At 55.4% G+C, this 14,142-nt stretch overlaps 1 protein-coding gene across 1 annotated transcript in view; it reads right to left on the bottom strand.

Moving 5' to 3' along the window:
• Nucleotides 1–6: 6 nt before the first annotated feature.
• Cbx7 (chromobox 7) overlaps nucleotides 7–14,142 on the bottom strand; it is a 61,517-nt gene continuing 47,381 nt past the window's right edge. The window contains exons 2-7 of the mRNA XM_010613967.1: nucleotides 14,078–14,140; nucleotides 12,039–12,082; nucleotides 5,292–5,357; nucleotides 3,355–3,421; nucleotides 833–1,184; nucleotides 7–525 (exon numbers count right to left, since the gene is read on the bottom strand). Of these exons, the coding sequence (XP_010612269.1) occupies nucleotides 368–525; nucleotides 833–1,184; nucleotides 3,355–3,421; nucleotides 5,292–5,357; nucleotides 12,039–12,082; nucleotides 14,078–14,140 (750 nt within the window). The 3' untranslated portion in view covers nucleotides 7–367. The remainder of the gene's footprint in view (nucleotides 526–832; nucleotides 1,185–3,354; nucleotides 3,422–5,291; nucleotides 5,358–12,038; nucleotides 12,083–14,077; nucleotides 14,141–14,142) is intronic.

Below are 14,142 nucleotides of genomic sequence, written 5' to 3'. Positions count from 1 at the left end.
AAAAAAAAAAAAAAAAAAAAAAAAAAAAAAAAAAAAGTGTGGCGGGGGGAGCAGCCTGGGTCACTGCTCCAGGCAGAGCTCTGGACACCCCGGACTCCCAGAATCAGCTGCTTTGAGACCGGCATCCCCATCCTCGAGGAGACGACTTGGTTACCAGAGCAGCGCTGGCCTCCCAGTCCCGCCCAGAAGGCCGGCTGTAAATGTCCCTTGCAGATCAGAGCAAGGCAGGGTGACAGGAGGGTGGTGGGGTCTTCCCCCCTTCTGCTCCGGAGTTTTTTAAATAGAATAGGAACCCCAACCCATCCCCATCTCTGGAGTTGCCCACCCCAAGCCCCCAAAACAGTTTAAGGACAGAGGCCACTAAGGCTCAGAGCTTCCCGCTGCGATCTCGGAAGAAGCCCTCGGCTGCCTGGGCCTCACGGAAGGTGACGGTGATGGAGTTGGCGGTGATGTCAGTCACAGTCACCTCACTTGAGGGGAGCGTGGGTATCCAGGGAGGGGGCCCATTGGCCAAGTCTGCGTCTGCTGTAGCCACAGGACAAAGACAGGGACAGGGACAGGGATAGGTTGACAACTGGCAGACAGGTGGGAGCGGTGGCAGCATGCAGAACAACCCCCACCCCAACATTGTGTCCCCGGCCAGCTCAGGACCAGCTCAAGGCGGACACCAGGAGGGGCACCACGTGAATCTTCCCTGGCTGGATGGAGCTGTTCTGCAGCAGGGGGTCAGGCAGGATTGGTCCTGACCATTCCCCCGCCGTGTGGCTGTCTAGATCCTCCGGACATGGGTCAGTGGGCCTGTTTCTGAGGCCTTGGGGCCGGGCTGCCTTACCCTCCTCTTCGGGGGGCTGCTCCGTGGACTCCCACTCGCCGGCTGCCTGCAGAACCTCTGTGGCCGGTGGCTCCTGCAGGGAGAGCTCCCGTGGATGGCTGTGACTCTCCAGGTGGGACCCGCGGGGCGGGAACTTCTTGCGTGAGAGCCGCAGGTACTTGTGGGCCTTGTGCGGCTTGCAGAGCGGGAAGGGCAGGGTGGGGACCAAGGGGCCCTTGTCCACCAGCTCAGATGCCCCCGCCTTGACCACCCCCTCAGGCCTCCCGCTGCCGAGTGGGCACGTCAGGGAGAAGCAGAGCTTCTCCTTGCCCTCGGCCTTGTGGGAGCTGCGCAGGTCCATGCTGTACAGCCGCTGCGAGGGAAGCCAGGGCACGGCAGGTCAGCCTGCCCTCCCACTTTGCTCGTGCTGTTCCTCCCGCCACAGCAGCAGCTCCCCAGCCCACCCAGGCCAGGCTGGACCCATAGTCTCCTGCCCCAGGGATGGGGGCCAGGACTCCAGCATCATTCCTCAGATACACACCGAGGAGCACACCAGAGTTTTCCAACTGGAAACCTGACGGAGGGCTGCAGCATGGCTCAGTGGGACAGCACTTGCCTAGCATGAGTAAGTGCCTGGGCTCGATTCCCAGCTCCACCAAAAAAAAGAAAAAAATCTGGACTTATAAAGTAGACAAATTAAAGGAGTTACTCTTCATCCTATAGGAAAGCATGTCTTCCCAAGGTATCTCCGAAGCTAAAAAGGCAGCTCCCTAGGCTAGGCAAAGCTGGCACTGAAGTTCTGGGGGCAGTTGGCCCAGGGAACTCAGCATTACGCAGTACAGCACCTGCAGGAATAGGCCCGACCAGGGCCCGGCCAAGCAACCTCACCTTCGGTGGGCACTCCAGGCACAGCATGATGCACATCTGTCCTACTGACTTTGGGGAGAACCAACCCGACCCTGAGGAAGATCCTTGGTGCCAAGGCATGGGGAGATCTGCTCTGTGACAGTACTGTCACTGCCACCTGTCCCCAGGGGCCAAGAGCTTGCGGGACAGCAGGCTCTGTGGTGGGCCCTATGGGCCGCGCACCTCTCAAGCGGAGGCAGCCCCACTCAGTCCTCCAACCACCCGCGAGGCATCCTTCTCGGTCCTTCACCATGTCATCAGCACAGGCGGGAGCCCCAGTCAAAGCTTGGCTCTAACCTAGAGGAAACTCTGGCTTCCCTGGCCCACAGCTACTTCATCAGCTGCACAGAGGAAAGCCTGCAGATGGCCACCTGCAGGTCCTTCCCACAGGGGAGACTCAGGATATGGCTTTTGGGACCAGGTGCTAAGGATACTGCCTTCTCCCATACTCTCGGACGACACAGCAGGGAATTAAGTGGCCACGCCCTGAGGACATCCACGCCACCCCATGGAGAGGTCCACACGGCAGGACCCGGCCTATCACACCCAACACTGACTTGCTGGGCATGTGAGGGGCCACCTGGGCAGTCAACCCTCCAGCCTCAGGCTTCAGATGACCCTAGTCCCTCAACGATCCTAGCACCTGCAACTGGAACTAGACCACTAAAGAATCAGTCTTTCTAAAGTCCTGACCCACTGAAACCATGTCATACGGTAAACGTTCACAGCTTTAAAATGCTGAGTTGGGGGCAACTTGTTACACAGCAGTAGGTAACTAATAAATCTACCCAGCAGGTTTGCTGTGTGCATGAAATGTGTTCAACATTGCGGACGTCTGGCAAATGTTATGTCCCTTCCTAGGACGCAGTTCACACCAAACCTCATGGATCACACCAGCTGGAGGGAGGCCAAGAAAGCCTCAGGGGACCTAGGACCGGGAGTGGCCACACTGCATCTGGACCAAATATCCTCATATTTGGGCCCCTCATACCCAGTTTGGCCTTATTAAATTAGGGCACCTCTTATCGATGACAACACTCCAGGCATAAGCCCAGAATCACATAACTCACTTCACCGCTTCAAATTCTGAATGCTCTTCTTGCCCCCAAGACCTAAGACACAGGTGCCCAGGATGTCACAGACTCCTACCTCACCAAGGACTGGGAAAGGAGGCCCTAGAGGTTTTTCCCAAAAATGCCATGCTTCTAGGAGTCAATTACTCCAAGTCTGTTCCAGGAGGCTAAGAGCCTCTCTGATCACAGCCCCTAAAATTCCAGTTGCCCATGCTTCCTCAATTCTAAAGTTTATTATGTTTCTAAGGTTCTCAAATATTACAATTTTGTGTTTGGGGATTCTCTGCATCAAAAAGGCTTATTTACAAGAGTCTAGGCTTTCAGAAAACCTACAACTGTGCTGGCCATGTGCCTGCCCTGCCTCCTGCCAGGGTACTCCCTACCCAGGCTGTGTGCCGCATTCTAGTCTTCTCAACCCCCTCCAAGGAGATGCACCCCTCAAGAACCCCCACAGCACCCTAGAAGTGCTAGAAAAGGGCAAGTGGAGGGTTCAAGTAGCCAAGGCAGGGGCACGTGGGCTGGGACTGGGCAGGAAGAGGGTGGAGGCCCCAAGGCAGCAGTTACCTGCAGCAGAAGCCGTTTGGGTTTCGGGCCTCTCTTCCTATACCCGGATGCTCGGTCTCTCTCCTCCCTGGGTGCAAAGCAGGTGGCAGAAGAAAAGGAAACACTGGTGACATCTAAAGGGGACCAAGGTGTCCACTTCACCCCCTTCCACTATCTTGAGATGGGGACACCCCCACCAACCACCCCTTGTCTTTGCCTTTGGGCCAGAATAGTGGGGTTAAGTGCTCAACCTCCAGGACTTGGACTTCCCACCTGGCATGTGTGACTCACGGACCCGGAAATGTGTGAGTCCTGACAGAGCTCTGGAGCCATGCAAGGGATCTGCTCCACTTGCTACTGGGGACCCCAAACTTGCAGCTCCACTCTCTAGTCACAGGACAGCCTATCAACCCAACATGTCCTCAATGTCCCCAGGGAGTTGAAGATGGCAAGCCCCTCTGCCACGCCCCTCACCCAGGACCTGCAGGAACCCAGTCCTGCAGGAACATGGAGAGAGGAAGGAGAGCCCGCCCAAGTGCACCACAGATGCCCAACCTATCCTGGGTACCACTGTCACAGGAGCAAACACAAACTCACAGGGCACAACATGAGGATGTTTACAGAGCCCACAACACACACAACACACCAAGATTCTACACCATGGGGCCACATGGCATGGGAGTTCCACTTCCTGGCTCACTTCACACCTGCAGCCAGGCAAAGTATGCAGGGCCAGGAGGTCACCCTGTCCCTTCCTGGTTGGGTGATCTCAGGACAGGATAAAGCAATGAATCCCACATTACAATATCTGACCTCCAGGCAGGAGCTGCCACTCCCTGTGGGACATCACGTCCTGGGTGGCAGGAAGAGCACCTTGCAGAAGCCCAGTGCTGACACCTTCCCACTGCATTCCTTGCCACATGCCAACACAGTCCACCGAATTCTCCCAGTGCCACAGTGCTTCTAAGGACCAGGGCCCCACCAACACCCGGGGAAGCAGGGAGAAGCTGTGGGGCAGGGACACCCTGATCATTAACATATTCCCACAACGTGAACCACTGAGGGCACATGCGTGATTATCCCATCGGGCAGCTTGTACTTCTGGTAGTACGAATGGATACAATCACTTTCATCAGTCTTTTTACTTAAAAAATGCCACCCAATGGAACAGTCATGCGTGTATCACTGGTGGTTCAAGCTGCTCAGCAAAGACATGAATTACAGCTTATCGTGACGTGTTCAAGGAAAGAACAAAGAAAAGCTGCCCTTTGAGGCAGCAGGAACCCTCCAGGGGAGGAACAGTAAGGGCAGTGGGCACAGCGCCCACCCCAAGCTGAGCTGGTTCCCACTGCTTTGAGGTTCAATTTCTCGGAGACTCAGTGTCCTCCTCCATCAAATGAGAAGCCCAGAAAGGACTGGAGAGAAACAATTCTGCGATGAGGCCCATACTACATGGGGTGGTGGCCAGGTGGAGGTGGGACTTGGGCTGCTGGCCTGGGGCAGTGAGGACGGGCAGAAGGGACAGTGTGCTGGCTGGAGGGGACGGACTCTGCCCTGGGCCACTCACGGGGAGCTGGCAATGGGACAACCCAGAGTTCAGAGTGTAGCCTGAAGCCCACTGCCCCTCTGGCACCTGGTGACGTCATCAGTCTCTCCTCTAGTGTGACAATCTTTGACCCACTACCACTTTGCACACAGGGCACTCTGGGAACCATCTTCATACCCTTCACCAGAACTGAACCTCTGCCCGGGCCTGGGGGAACAACAGAGAAATGGGGCTAGGCAGGGAAAAGGGGCCGACAGGAAGCTGGAAAGGGACCAGGATCTTCAGTGCTCACCACTGTCATAGGTTCCAAACCAGGTCAGACTGCCTATTAGGCATCCCTGTCACCCCCACAGGCCCTGCCCATGGCCATGCCAGAAGCCAGCTATGACACTTCAGAACGAGGACACCTTACTTTTCCTCGTAGGCCATGACGAGGCGGGGGTCCAGGATATGCTCTTCTGGTTCCCATGTGCTGTACCTGGAGAGAGGAGTGAGAGGTGAGTGCTGCCCCCGACCCCAGGTCAGGGAGCCCGATGCTCTCCCAGGGCCAACTGTCACCAAGCCTTTGTCCGGCCTGGTAAGGCGTGACTTAACTGCTCTGAGGAGCTGACCTGACCTGGCCTTCCCGGGGCTACAAGGTTACCAGACCTCCACTCATTCACACCACGGTCCAATCTACCTGGGTCCTATACCTAATCAGACTCACACTCGCCTGAGGCAGTGTGGACAGAGCAGGGGCTCTGGAGTCATACTACCTGGGTTCAAATCCCAGCTCTGGGCAACCCTGAACCATTTACTCAACAGCTCCACGCCTCAGAATCCCCATCTATGAAGGACACTGGTGCTGAATAAACGTGTGATCTAAGTGGGTGCACTGCGCTGTGGAGCAGGAGCACTCTATTTCCTGCTGTTTGCCAGGTAGGCAGGTCTTCCCCTAACCTTCAGCCCCTGCCCCAGCAAGACCTCCTCTATTGGAAGCCAGCCCCTCCCACCTGGGCACGTCTGAGCCATGGGGACTGGCACACAGTAGGTGTCTGGTAGATCTCTAGTGTCCAATTGTGCAGCACTCCCACAGCAAGCAACTCCCGGGACCACAGAACACCCTGAGGTGGGGCTGGCCTGGCAGGGAGCACAGCAGGTGCAGAGCTGTGCCACAGCCTCCTTTACCAGCCCCCACCTCCTTAAAGCAGCTCAATTTTTCTGTTTAAACAATTCCATTACATAAGCAAGCTTTATGATTTCCATAGAGGGAAAACCCATATCACTAATCACAAATAGATACAAGTATTAAAACTTTTTAAATTTATGGGGCCAGGGATTTAGCTCAATGGCACTGCACCTGCCTTGCAAGTGCAAGGTCCTGAGTTTGATCCCCAGTACTCCACCCCCCAAAAAACTTTTAAATTTAATGTATGTGTATATGAATGTACAGTGTACACATGTAACATACACACACACAATACACCTATAACACATGTGGATATAAACCAAAGCAAAGCCATGTGCTACAACCCCAGCCTGAGGCCCTGCTGGGGTAGAAGGCAGATGACTGGTAATAGAGAGGCATCAGGAAGCAGAAAGGGGCCAGGCCAGCGCTGCCTTCTAGTCAGTTGAGCAAAGACCTCTACCTTAAGCCTCCTGGGACACCTTCATGACCTTTAACACCAGAACAGTGCAGAGCAGCAAGCTCCCTAAGTACAGAATGCTCCGCATCACCACCTTACTTTGCAGTCTAGGGATTGAACCCAAGGCCTTCATCACACTTAGCTACATCCCAGCCCTTTGCCTTTGAGACAGGATCTCAATAAATCACTAAATTCCCTAGGTTGGGCTCTGGGTTTCAATCTTCCTGACTCAGCCTCTCAGAGTGATGGAATTAAAAGTGTGCACAGGGCCAGGGATTTGGCTCAGTGGTTCCACCACCTGCCTTGCAAGCACAGGCACCAGAGTTCAATTCCCAGTATCAACAAAACAAAACAAACAAAGTGTGCGCAACCACACCAGCGGGCTTTCCTTCCCTCTTGGGCTAACAGCTCCCGGCCTGATGTCAGACCTGTGCAGGGTCAGCAATAAGGACTGCCCCTCTCCTTGCGTGCACAGCCCCAGGCCCCTCCCATGGTGAACGCCAGCTGGGAATCCTGTCTTCTGCCTGCCTGCCTCCCTCCTGCTCTCCTGCTGGTACCCTCCCCCTGCAGGTAGCTCCAGGCCATGCTGCAACAGTTAGCTTCTGGTAGCTCTACCTGACATCCTTCCAAGCTGCCACCCTCCCAGCAGGACCAAATCCTAGCTATCTATGAATCCAGCTGGTGCCTGGCCCAGGAATCCCCCCCCAGAGCCAGTGCAGGGCCTGCCCAGGTGCTCAGGAGGCAGGGGGGCACCCTCTTCTTCAGTTTAGCTCACCGCTGCAAAAAAGCAGAAAATGAAACAACTCAAGAAGCCCAACAATCTGATCCACTGCAGGAGAGTGGAGATTGGGCTTTCCTCCCCCAGATAAAGGCTGGCTATCCTCAATCCTGTCTCTCTGGTGAGTCGCAGGTACCTCTCGTTGTCCTGATGTCTGTACTGTCTGCTCCTCTCTTTCCTACCCACCTTCCCCTGCGCCCCACCACCAGCACTTTCCTCGCTGATGTAGCTGTTGTGCGATTCCTGACAAGTCCCTCCCCATCTCTGGACCCCGATTTCTTCATTTTAAGAATAACTACCACCTCCCCAGTAACAACAGAAGCACTGCTACCTTCAGGAACTCCTCCTCCTCCATAATGCTCCACCTCCACTAAAGCAGGTTCTTACACTATGACCCACTTTACAGGTGAAAAACTGAGGCACACAGTAAAGTAGCTTGCCCAAGATCACCAAGCCGGTTAAGCAGCCAGTCCGTGTCGACCTCAGTTCTACATTGGGCCACCTTCCAGGCCCTCGCAAGTCACTAGGGCCAGCTCCCCACCGGCTGTGACATCCCTGGGACAGGGGCCCTTGTCTGACCCAGGGCCGGACCTAGCAAACAGTGAGCATACAGAAGGGGTGGCTAGATTTAAGAGGCGGATCGTTTCTGGCCTGGCTCTGCCGCGGTAGCCCCGCCAGGTCCTCTTTGGTGCTGGGTAGGGCGCGGCAGGCTTTGCACAAACTTCCGAGCCTACCCAACCCCGCCCCCAGGCCCCAGGTTACAACGGGCCCCAGCGGATACACAGTGAGGGACTCCGGAGACCGCAGCGTGGGGATCTCACTTTGCCAAAAAAGCGGGGTGCAAGCACAATCCGCTCGAGCCAGAGCGCCTTGGGTATACTCGGGGCCAGCACAGTCCGCTGGAAGATCAGGGCGCGGGCTGTGCGGGAACTAGCGCCCCACACTGGTGAAAGAGCGGAGGACTTCACTTGCCCAGCCCCACCCCTTTTAGCCTCTACTACAGCGGGGCGGCCAAGTGCGCGCGCACGTCTGGGGGCGGGGCAGGCGCGCCAGTGACACCCGGCCAGCCAATGGGGGCGAGGCAGACGGGTGCGCGCTGCTGAGATAAACACGGCCACGTGACCGCCCGGCCCGCCCCCAGCACAGTAAACAAGCTGCTGGAGCGCCGCGCCCCACCAAGCTTTAGGCGGCTGTGGCTGGGGACAGAATTTGGAGGGAGGGTCAGGCCAGCTTTTCTGAGGATTGAAAGGGGTGTGCTGCCAGCTGTGATACAGGGGTCCCTAGGGCAGGGGGAACCACAGAACCGTGCTAGGCATCCCCTCCACAATGTAAACTGCCCCAAATGAGAAGCACAGTGAGAGGCTTGGGCTCAGACTTCTGGAATTCAGCGTTGGGCAAGTGATGCCCTCCCTCTGTGGCCTCATGCTAATGCTGGACTCCCAATAATCCCTTCGCTTGGGGTTGGGCTGATAATTAAATGTTGTCACCCAACGCACTTATCAATGTGATATCTGAGGAAAGCAAATAAGCATTAATAAGCTTATTCCAGAAAGCTAGAGTGCGCAGAAGTTGCCAGGACAGGACCCACAGCGCTGCGGCTGCTGTCCAAGCCCACCCTTACAGAAGAAAGACACTCCTACCCTGTCCCTGGCAGACGTTAATGACACTAAGCCTTTCAGCAGGGCCCAGTCGGGCCTCATTTCACAGAAGAGGAAGCGAGGCACAGAGAGGTTGAGGGTTTTGCCTTGGGTCACAGAGCTGATGTATCTACATAAAGGCAAGGTTGTCCCCAAAGCCTGAGTTTGTCCTACTGACCTAGCTAAAAGGCCAACAGGCAAGAGACTCCTGGTGATCTTTGGTGGAGCTGGCTCTACATCGCAGGAGACAGATCCACAAGCCTTGGGGTCAGGCAGGCTGCAAGTCAGCTTTTCCCAGCCCTGTGACCCTGGGCAAGAACTCTTCTGTGCCTCAGGTTTCTTTCCTCTGTAAAATGGGTCACTCACTATGCAGCAATTAATGAACTGATACCAGCCTCAAAATGGGGGCTTATTCATTAGCAGCTCAGTTATTGCTTTTTGCATGAATATCATTACTAAAGCTCCATGGAGCCAATCCCTCCCCAGTGAGAAAGGAAGTCATCCAGGATGTGGGAGCAGCAGGGTCCTGGGCAGGTTGAAATGAGAGTTGGGTACCTGGGGTGCAGAGAGCACCTGTTACTGACAATTCACATCCTCTGCCCCGTCCCCCAGCCCTGCCCCACCTGCTGTGCCTTCCAGAAGGAAAAAGAGCCACCCCTGCTGGGGAAGAGGACAGGCACTTGACTGTTGTTGGAGAGAGAAAACAGGCAAGGCACAGAAAGGCTCCGCAGGGTCCTGGCCTGGAGTGATGTGCATTTAAATCACTGAGATTAGTAACAGAAGCTTCCCTGCCCAAGGGTGAGAAGGGACTGAGCAAGAGAATCCCTCCCCCAGGAGAGCCCACAAACCCAGCCAAGGACCCCAAGCCGGTGGAAACAACCTGCCCAACCCCCACCCCCTTTCTCAGCCTCCCCTCCCATGGAGGGGGGCACTGCAGTTGGAGCTAGGGGCTCTTGCTCTCCTGCCTCACATGCAGGGTCACAGACAGCAAGAAGCTGCACAGGTTGGCACGTTTTTTTTTTTTTTTTTTTTTTTTTTTTGCACTGAGCTACACCTCCAGCTCGGTTTTTAGCTTTCATTTTGAGAAAGGGTTTCACTAAGTCACTTAATTGCTCAGGTAAGCTCAAACTTGCTATCCTTCTGCCTCAGCCTCCCAGACTGTTGTGATTACAGCCATGTGTCACACACCCAGTTTTTTTGGAGGCAGGGTCTCTTATGTACCCCAGGCTGGCCTGGAACCTGTGGCAATCCTCCTGCTCCTGCCTGCCCTAATTACCGGCTTGTATCACACCACACCCAGCCAGCCTGTAGTTATATTCTTTTAATGACCTCCTGTCTCTGGGCCTCAGTTTCCCCATTTTAAAAGTAAGAAGACTGATCTAAATGAGGGTTTTAGTCTAAGGCTATTTTGAGCTGTTTGGCATGGAATTCCCCTAGGTCCCTTTTCTGAGTGGAGCAAATGAAAACAAAACAACTCTTTGAGGCCTACTTATCTAACTTTGTGCTCACTGTGAATGTTTATTACAGTACAGGGTCTGCAAGGCATATCCATCATCTAATCCTTGGACCATCCCAGCCAAGGAGACTTTACAATTGCAATTAAAGGCCTGGAAGGAGAGACCAGCCCTGCTTGGGGGCCTGTTCAAGGGCTCCAGCTTTTAATGGGCAGCCTGGCCTGGAATCCAGGACCAAGTGGGGGGTAGCAATAGAAGGCACGTAGGTGTCCCAGGTCATCTGTTAAGTGGGGCTTTCAGATTCCAGAACCCAACTGGGGGTCCCAAGAAGCAGTCATGAAGGTCGATGTGATGGCCTCTGTGTTAAGAAACAAGCAGGTGATGGGGCATAACAAGCAGGCCAAGGCCAGAGCACTGGACAGAAGCAGCAAGAGCCCCTGCTCTCGGGGTGGCCTCCCACCTCCTGATGTTCCACCAGGCAGAGGTGTTCATGTTTTTGAAAGAGCAAATGCGAGAAAAGGAAGTGTTTACTATTAGGGGCCTTTCTTTATAGAGAAGGAACCCTTTAAAAAGATGGAGTCTGCAGAAGAGAGAAACAGCAGGCAGCACAGCTGGATGTCAACCAGCTGATGACCACGGCCACAGGCGCAGGACAAACAGGGGTCAGGCTTCATCTGCCGCCTAGGCTCTGCCTGTCCCCCTTCACAGCTCAGAAGTGCACCTGTGACCAGTGAGGAGGGGTCCTCCTTAGCCCCAAGGGTGAAGGGAGGGACGAGCACCTGCTGCCACCAGCTGACCACCAACCTAGGATGCTGCAGGGCACCCTGAAAATGTGCTCAGGTGAAAAACACAGGCCTGGACCACTAAACCCATTTAGCAGAGAGAGAAGCTGAGGTACAGTAGCTTGTCTTAACCGGCGCTTACTCCCTACAGGACCTAGGTCAGCCCCCATTGCCTAGCAGAACAGAAAGCAGATCACATCCCCTGGGGCAGAGGGGCTTGACAGCCAGTTTCTAGGAAAGCCTGGGTCAGGGTGCCTACAGACCAATGGGGAGGCTCCAACTAGCTCTTCCCACCCTAACAACTTTGTGCTGGGAAGCCTTCTGTTTGGCCCTCAGCAGGAGAGGCCAGCAGCTGGGTGAGGTCTTAGACCCACCTTTGGGTGAGGTACTGGAAAGATTTGAAAATAGGAAGACCTACTTCAAGTTCTAACTCTGTCTTTATATGCTGTGTGACCTAAGGCAAGCTACTCACCCTCTCTGAGCACGTTTCCTCATCTTGTGCGCTCTGGATCATGCCCACCTCACAAGGGCTGGAAACCTTTGGAAAGTGCCATCCAAAGACCTCTGGCTTTGCCCTCCCTGTGCTGTCCCTGCTGAACTGGGGCCCCTGGGCCTGGCCAGCATCTCTGCAGCCAAGTGCTGAGCCCTCAGAGGGAGGGGAGGGGAGAGGAGGGCACAGAGCTCAACTCTGGGGGCCAGGGAGGGGAGAAGCTGGACACCCGCCTTAACCCTCTTGTGTGCCAGCCTGATAGCAGCAGGGAAGCTGATGATTTAAGAGCTGGCTGTCCAATTACAAAAGCAGATGGAGCTAAAAGCTAGGCAGAGTCAGGGGCGAAAAAGCAGGTGGAGGGATGGACAGACAGACAGACACAAAAGAGCTTACTTGGGGGGCCATCCTTTCCACTTTACCAGATACTCCACTTTGCCCTGGAAGAGAAAGAAATGGATGTGGTAAGGCATGCACTTGCCCCCATGGCCACTCCCACTGAAGGTTGAAAGGACCTCAGTCCCAAATCCTCCTGCAAACAGGTGTCCCTCACGAAAACACACACCCCAGGGACCCCTCACCAGATCCCTGGCAACCCAGAGAGCCCGAACACTGGCTGCTACCTGACCACCCAGTTTCCCCTCTCCACTACAGCACAAGAATGCCTTGGACCCCCAAAACTCCTGGGGCCCCAACTCAAGAGCTCCCGTCACACATGGGGAAACTGAGGCCACATGGGGCCATGTGTGCAAGATGACACCCACAATGATGAGCATCTCGGTGCCAATACCATGCCTCTTTGTAGATCAGAAGGTTTCAAGGGGTAGCCCATTCCTCCCCGGGGTGCGGGGTTAGGGGGGGCTCTAGCCCTATCAGCCAGCTGCTGGGAGAGGCTACCTCTGGCCTAGGACTCTAGTTACAAAAGACCCTGGCAGGACCCTAGAGAAGACTCCCAGGCTCCACTCTCAGGAAGTGCAATCCTCTCTTCAGCCTTTAGGAAACAGCCATCATCCCCTTTCTTGCCAAGGGATGGGGATCTTTACAGTGTGTTGCACCCCTTTTAGTGGGAGAAACTTAGACACAGCACCTTCTCAAAGAGCCCACCCTTGGCCACCCTTCCAATGCCGCTCGTCCCTGGCACTTGTCAGTTCTTTGTGCAAAGCTCACAGCCCAGCCAAAGGCATCTGTATTTACTTCCTTATTCATCCTGCACCTTTCCAGCCTGAACACCAGCTCTCGGAGGGAAGGAAGGCTTACAATGGTGCCTGGACACGGCAGATACCCAGGGAGGTTTGCAGTGCCTGGCTGAAGGGTGCTGTTCTCACTCTCTCCCACCAGCCCTCCAGCCCGCTACAGAAGAGACAATCGCCGCACCTGTTTCAGGCTGTACTTCCTGGGATACACTGGGCTGTACAGCATAAATTAACCTTTTTTTCAGCTGAGAAAACCTGTGGAGGGGGGAGGAGAGGTAGCCCCAGACAGAAGAGATAATGGAACCTCAAGTGGAGTTGGTGGAAGGAAAGAGGCTGACCGTTGGCTCAAGACGCCAGGGCTGGGTTTTGTCCGTGGAAAGGTGGGCTCCAGACCGGTCAACCTGAGCACGTGCTCTACCTCCAATTCTAATTTGCCATGGGCCCTTGGGCGGGTCATCTGCCCGGGCCTCAAGTTTTTGCCTCTGATAAATGGGAGGAGTTGACCTCCACGAGCCTCCCCAGCGGCTGCTGGAGAGGCGGGAAGAGGACCCCGGAGGAACATTTCCTGGAGGTCCCCAGCTCCAAAGCCCCAGCTTGGGTTGAGACCTCTGGGCAGACATGTGCATGTGCAGACGACCAAGTCTGGATGTCCACAGAGGCGCGGTCCTGAGCCCAGCGCAACGACCGCCTTTTCAAATTGCAGGGTGTACGTTTGGAAGGCAGAGGCAGAGGAGGAGGAGCTCCGAGGACGCCCCAATAGGGCTTCAGAGCGGCAGTTCAAAGTCCGACATGAAGATTTCAGTAACAGTGGGAGACTTTTCCAAAGCTCCTCCAACTTCAAAGGACTTAATACTAAGAGTCTGGACTTCCCGGAGTTCGAGACCCATCCCCGACACTACAGCACTAGGCAAGTTGTTTCAACTCCGGCCTCAGGTCTCCCCATATTCTGAATGAAAAGGGGATAAGGCAGGATGGCACTCAGCATCCCCCCTCTCCCCAGGCTGATCTTTATCTTCGGCTCAGGGGGGCTCAGCTGCCCCCAGCATCTCGAGGCCACAACTTTGATTCTACTCGCCCTACACCGTAGCAGGGAAACTGAGGCACGGGCTGAGGAGACTGGCCAGCATCTCAGGACTGCCTGGGCCCCCGCCGCACTTTCCCCGGTCCCCGGCCCGGAGGGGGCGATGCTGGGGACCGGAGGCAACCCTCCGAGGTCCCAGGAGCAGCCACGGGCAGCCTCACCTTCCGCACGCGCTTCTTCCGGATGCTCTCCACTGCGAACACCTGCTCCCCAATGGCTGACAGCT

The sequence above is a fragment of the Fukomys damarensis genome, unplaced genomic scaffold, assembly GCF_012274545.1.
Source record: "Fukomys damarensis isolate Sample0158 unplaced genomic scaffold, DMR_v1.0_HiC HiC_scaffold_19, whole genome shotgun sequence".
Classification (NCBI taxonomy): domain Eukaryota; kingdom Metazoa; phylum Chordata; class Mammalia; order Rodentia; family Bathyergidae; genus Fukomys; species Fukomys damarensis.
The sequence above is the reverse complement of the archived record's forward strand: the minus strand, read 5'-3'. Positions and strand labels throughout refer to the sequence as shown.